Source organism: Poecilia mexicana, unplaced genomic scaffold, assembly GCF_051168715.1.
Source record: "Poecilia mexicana isolate PSO_F unplaced genomic scaffold, ASM5116871v1 scaffold_22, whole genome shotgun sequence".
NCBI lineage: Eukaryota > Metazoa > Chordata > Actinopteri > Cyprinodontiformes > Poeciliidae > Poecilia > Poecilia mexicana.
The window spans coordinates 2,164,556-2,170,585 of NW_028263391.1; the positions used below are offsets into that span (position 1 = coordinate 2,164,556).

The 6,030-nt window shown below is 41.2% G+C and overlaps 1 protein-coding gene across 1 annotated transcript; it reads left to right on the plus strand.

Annotated features, from left to right (window-relative positions):
* The first annotated feature begins 634 nt into the window (after positions 1-634).
* psma3 (proteasome 20S subunit alpha 3) lies at positions 635-5,325 on the plus strand. The gene is made up of 11 exons (XM_015002954.2): positions 635-732; positions 1,721-1,803; positions 1,937-2,060; positions 2,590-2,691; positions 2,767-2,840; positions 3,563-3,635; positions 3,732-3,797; positions 4,164-4,210; positions 4,339-4,406; positions 4,946-5,010; positions 5,154-5,325. Exons 1-11 carry the CDS (start codon positions 712-714, stop codon positions 5,196-5,198), a joined length of 768 nt encoding a protein of 255 aa, XP_014858440.1. The 5' UTR covers positions 635-711; the 3' UTR covers positions 5,199-5,325.
* Positions 5,326-6,030: the final 705 nt, after the last annotated feature.

Consider the following 6,030-nt stretch of genomic DNA (forward strand, 5'->3'; position numbering starts at 1 on the left):
TTTATTTCAGGGAGTGGAAATATTAATCATTGTTTTGTTAAAGCTTTTGCTACTGTAATAATTAAATCATGACTACTATTATGACAAATTTATGTTAGATCATGATTTCTTGATTAATGTCAAGTTGTCATAACAAAGACATTTTTGTCTAGGTTAATGACAAATTGTCATAACAAAGACATTTTGAATAATGTCAACTTTGTATTAAAAGTGTCATTATTTACCGAATGACGCTTTATGACAACAGTCATAAATATTCATGTAGACTTATTGATGTTCATGACAGGTGTTATGTCATGTTTATGACAGTGTCATGACAGTCTTATTCAACCCCCTTCAAATAAAGTGTTACCTGAATAACTCCATGAGAGGATCAGTTGTGAAGAAAGCCACAGCATCTCCCGAGTGTTCTTGAAGAACACTCCTGTAGATGGCGCTGCAGAATCGCGTTGCCACCACCAGCATCAAGTAACGTAGTCAAACTAAGGTAAAAATATAAAAACAGAAAAAGTACATTCGAATAAATAGTAATGTGCATCAGAGTAGGACTATTTTATTTTTGTGTTTATATACACACTCAAAATATTTGCATCAAATATGCGGACATCGGGCGCTTTCATTGTGAAGGGCCAACACCGGAAGGGCAAAGCTTTTCTCCGGAAAAGCGGGCTGAGTGGTGGAGAGGTGTGCTGAAGTCAGTTCTTGTCAAAAATGAGCTCCATTGGAACCGGGGTGAGTGTTTACAGTCTGTGTTACTCTGTGGTTTTGTTAAGTAAATGTCTTTGTTGGCAGGTTTCTAACTATTTTTATGTTTGACTTTTAAAAAGCATTTGTCTGATAGCAACATGTAGCTTGTCGTCTGCCGTGTTAGCCTGCTGAGTCACAGGCAGGCCTATTAGCACAGTAAAGTGAAAGTAAAATCCCTCTTTGTTTCATTATATATGTATTATTTTACTGCTTGTTGAAGCGCAAACACTGAGCGTAATTATTGATCTTATTAAATAAGTTTACTTTAAATCTTCTGATCTTGAGATGTAATTTTTCTAATGCTAACAGCTAGCTGCGCTGTCAGCCAGACTGTTTCAGAAATCTACTTTAAGTTGGCGGTTGTGTCAGTTAAATATCAGTGATTAAAGAGCACACTCTAACATGTTAACTCACTGTTCAATCATTTTTGCTTCATTCGGGGTCTCACTTATTACCCCAACTCCCCTCACTGGGGTAAAACCCAGTATATGTTGTCTGTCTTTTAATGGATTTTTATTCACTCATTTGTGTTTGATTTTAGAAAAATGGTCATCAGTAAATACAACTGAATCAGTAATGTTATTTAAAGATTACCTAAAACTTTAGTTTACATTGCTAACATCTGAACATGAATTGAAAGTTTGAACACACACCACACTCTGGCATAATGGAAGATTCAGATGCACCTCAAAATACCTCTGAAATTACAGTTTACTTTAATTCAAATCAAAAATTAAAACCTATATATTGAAATATCAGAACCGACCTTCAAAGGTCTTCAGTTTGTCTAATTATCATTTTTCCTTTTTTTTCTATGTCTACTTTTGTTCATGTTATTTTTCTGTATAGTTACAGTTTTGAGAAAAAAATAATAATTACTCATCCTTCACAGAAGTTGATATTTCTTATTATTGCCCTTTAATAGACATTAATGTAAACTCTTTGTGTGTGTGTGTGTGTGTGCGGGCTGCAGTACGACCTTTCGGCCTCCACCTTCTCTCCAGATGGCCGAGTGTTTCAGGTGGAGTACGCCATGAAGGCTGTGGAGAACAGCAGGTCAGTTTACTCGTCTGTCCTAATGAAAGGCCTCCTGATTGGCTCATCCATGTGGATTCTGGTTCTACTTTGAGTTTTGGTGATGAGCTGCTGGTTTCTGTTGGTAAACTGTGAATGTGTGCTTTGTCTGCAGCACGGCCATCGGGATCCGCTGTAAAGACGGGATTGTGTTTGGGGTGGAGAAGTTGGTTCTGTCCAAACTGTATGAGGAGGGCTCCAATAAACGCATCTTCAACATTGACAAACACGTCGGCATGGTAACGTAGACAGAGCCCTGAACTGCAGATCAAATGATACACTGAAGAGGATAGATTCAAGTTAGTGGGATTCTTCTGACTGTGTGATGGGATCAAGTGTTGCTTCTATGACCGATGGAGGTGAAATCAGAGGATACAGTCAGGATCAATAAAATAACTTCTGATAATCTGTTGATTTTATAATAAATAAAATCAAAATGTAGTCCTCCTCCACACATAGTTGGATATCTGATTATGATTGGCTTGAAGCAATCCGATTGGCTGTCTTAGGTTTGCTCTACACTGCCCCCTATGGGTTTAGCATGTTTAAAACAACTGTTGGGCGGATTTGTTTGGACTCGTGAAAACTTTTTGGAAACCGATCCCGTGTGTAAGATGTATATATACTTTTTAAGGAATGTGGTGGATACGGTTTTAGTGTGGGACTGGATCAGACTGGAGCCGGTTCTGTAGGTGTTGTTGTAGCTGTGTAGCTAACGTACCAGCCTGGCTCTATAAGGTAGAGGTGTTGTTCTGCCTGCTCCTCCAGGCGGTGGCCGGTCTGTTGGCTGACGCTCGCTCCCTGGCTGAGGTAGCCAGAGAAGAAGCTTCCAACTTTAGATCCAACTACGGACACGACATTCCTCTGAAGGTAGCCTCTTTGCAGAGCGAAGCATCATGTCTCCGTGTCTCAGGCTCACTTTAAGAACATGCCGTGTCGTTGCAGCACCTGTCGGACAGAGTGGCCATGTACGTCCACGCTTACACGCTGTACAGCGCCGTGAGGCCGTTCGGCTGCAGGTGAGTCAACATGGCTGCCGGGCGCCAAGGCTCATTCAGCCAAAGATGTTTCTATCCACACTGTGAAAATACTGACTGCTGCTCTGACAGCTGACTCCTGCTGTCATGCATGTCTGCTTCACTTCTTCTCTACATCTGAGCCCAACAATTAGGCCTGTCACTGTAACAGGTTTTGCTGAGAGATTATCTCAAAAATGATTGTGATAAACTTGTGATAAAATATTGTTTGAAGACCATTTTAAACTGATGTAATGGTAATGATATAATAATGTCATGACAACACATCCTGCCAAAAATAAATACACTTTATTTTCAAAACACTTGAACCAAAAACATAAATAAAATGGACTCTCAGCACTCATGCTGTGCTAGTTACAGTGAAGAAGAGAGGAAGAGGACACTGAGAGGATGATTGACAGACCGGATTGATTGATTGATTGATTGATTGATTGGTACTGAGAGAAGGCAGAAGAGCTAGGTTCTATTTTTTGTTTTTTTTCCAGATTCTCTCTTAAATTATTCTGACAACATGGTGACAGTTTGAACAAATGTTCAGCTTTAAGACGCACAACTTTCAGTCATATTTGTAACGTTGGACTGTAATGAAGAGAGGAAACGATGAGCTCCATGGATACGGCCCAGCTTCTGGTCATTGTGTGTTTTGAGCAGGAAGGTGATTGTTTGCTGCGGTCAGCGGCTCTAACAGCTCTGTGTTGTTTCAGTTTCATCCTGGGCTCATACGACAAAGACGACGGGGCGCAGCTCTACATGGTCGACCCGTCAGGCATCTCATACGTGAGTCTGTCAGAGCTACAGCAGGGAGGGAGCGCTGCTGATGGCCCGACTAACCATGCGGGGTGTGTGTGTGTGTTTGTGTGTGTGTGTGTTCAGGGTTACTGGGGATGTGCCATTGGAAAAGCAAAACAAGCTGCCAAGACAGAGATTGAAAAGCTGCAGGTGAGACGCTTCTACAGCAGACAGAAACGGAAACTGAAGCTGTTGAACATAATTAGGAAATTTAATGCTACGTAAAAAAAGGAGTTGAATTATTTGTTTTATATATTTTCATGTATTTCCAATACTGTGTGAAATAAGCCTGATTGTTTGGCAGAATGTGCCAAATTAATGGGTAGAATAATTGTGGGCTGCATGTGATCCAGCTCTGGTTTCTACTGCATGTCTAGAAGTGAACCTGAAGGACCAACTGCTGGTCAGTTTCTAAGACGGTCCAGGACCGTCTTCTGACCCAACATCAGTGCTTTGTCACATCACACAGAAAGAAGAGCTACATGTTCACAGCGCTTTGTTTTTATCATCCACCAGATGAAAGAAATGACTTGCAGAGAACTGGTTAAAGAAGTCGCCAAAATGTGAGTAAAAGCCAGACGAGGTTGTCAGGAATCATCCTGGTTAGAGTTTTTAGCTGGAAATGGATTTTCCACATCTAGTCCAGACAAATGGTTCCCAGTTTCAACTGTTTGTTCCTTTCATTCACCAGAATCTACATCGTTCACGACGAGGTGAAGGATAAAGCGTTTGAGCTGGAGCTCAGCTGGGTTGGAGAAGGTAAGTCAGTCACATTCAGCCTGCTCTGCGTTCAGTCGGTAAACGCTTCAGAGGAACTGGTTGGAGTTGAATGGCAACCAGAAGTTTAGGCACATCTATGGTGTTGATGATGATCCGATCATTTTATTTTAGCACATTTTTTTTTAATTTTATTGAACGAAAAACATTTTTTAAAGGACATATGTATTGATCTGTAAGAAAAACGTTTACAATGCAACAGAAATATTTTTATTCTACAAAAACTTTGAGCTGATACACCCGTCTGTCTGTATAGTCAGTTTATTGTAGTGTTATTGTTTAATATGTTGTGATGAGTGTGTGAGACAGACAGGGGAGAGGTGGGGGGGGGGAATCCAAGTGTTCAGGTCAGACTGGGATACTGGGAATTGACCAGTAAAAACCTGATTGGTGCGTCTGGGGGAGAAAAATGCTTGTTGCATTAAACTCCTTCAACACATGAGCCTGAATTAATGTGCACATCACATTCAGTATACATGGTTACCATAGTAACACAGCTGATTCTTTTTGTTTTTCGTCAGTGACGAATGGACGACATGAGTTTGTTCCTAAAGACATCAAAGAGGAAGCAGAGAAATATGCAAAGGTGAGACAGAATGTTATGAATTCTATAATTCATGTGAAACGGCCGGAGCCCCTCCCTCCAGGATGGGGGTCCGGTCTGTCCTCCAGGTGGTTTGTGGGAAATGTTGCTGCAGACGCTCAACATGGACATGTTTTCTGTTTCAGGATTCTCTAGAGGAGGAGGATGACTCTGATGAAGACAACATGTAAACATCTTCCTCACATCCTGCTCTCAGACTCATCTGAGCTATTTTTTATATTGTTTGACTTTCCATGTCTGGTTTTTGCATTCTTCTTGATTTTGAGCTTAAATAAATAAAACTAAACTTGTTTCTGATGGGGTTGTAGAAAGTGAAATCAGCAACATCACACACACCTCAGCAGAGGAACTGCACCGTTTTCATTTTGTTTTAAACAGAAGGTAAATCATCATGTAAACTTTTAAAATGTTGCGTTCAGTTTGACATGAAGCGGCTGGTGAAATTTAAGCAACTTCCAAGTGACTGTCCAGGTTTCACAGAGAGGATCAGAGAGATGGAAGCCTGAGCTGAACACATTCATCAGGTTCAGATCAGGAACATCATCATCATCTCTACAGCCAAACACACATCCCACCTTCCTCTAACCTACAGCTTTTCTGTCAAACCTCAGATGTTCTAGTTTCCATGGATTCTTCTGCTTCTACAAGTTTGTCTTCACCCACATCAGGAGATGCTGCTGCTTACGTTTTTCTGGATCTAGAAGTGAAGAGGCAGCTGGAGAGACTGAACCAGAACAAGGCTGCAGGTCCAGATGGTGTCAGCCCCAGAGTCCTGAAGGGATCTGCGGGATTCTCTAACATCTCTTCGACCTTAGCATGACCCAAGAGAAGGTTCCTGAGGTACTGCAACCAGACATCTTGGCTGGTTCCAGTACCAAAAACACTCAGCCATCAGTTATTAATGACTCCAGGACCTTCATGTTGCCCTGAAGGTCCTGGACTGGGCCACCTGAATAAGTAGACAAGGTCATATCAGGACCTTCTGCAGTTTGCTTATTGCCA

Bases quoted from the DNA above. Each gene is read 5' to 3' on its own strand.
- psma3 (XM_015002954.2), top strand. From the start codon at position 712: ATGAGCTCCATTGGAACCGGG. The intron at 1,804-1,936 runs GTCAGTTTACTC...CTTTGTCTGCAG, and splicing joins AAGGCTGTGGAGAACAGCAG to CACGGCCATCGGGATCCGCT. The intron at 2,692-2,766 runs GTAGCCTCTTTG...GTGTCGTTGCAG, and splicing joins GACACGACATTCCTCTGAAG to CACCTGTCGGACAGAGTGGC.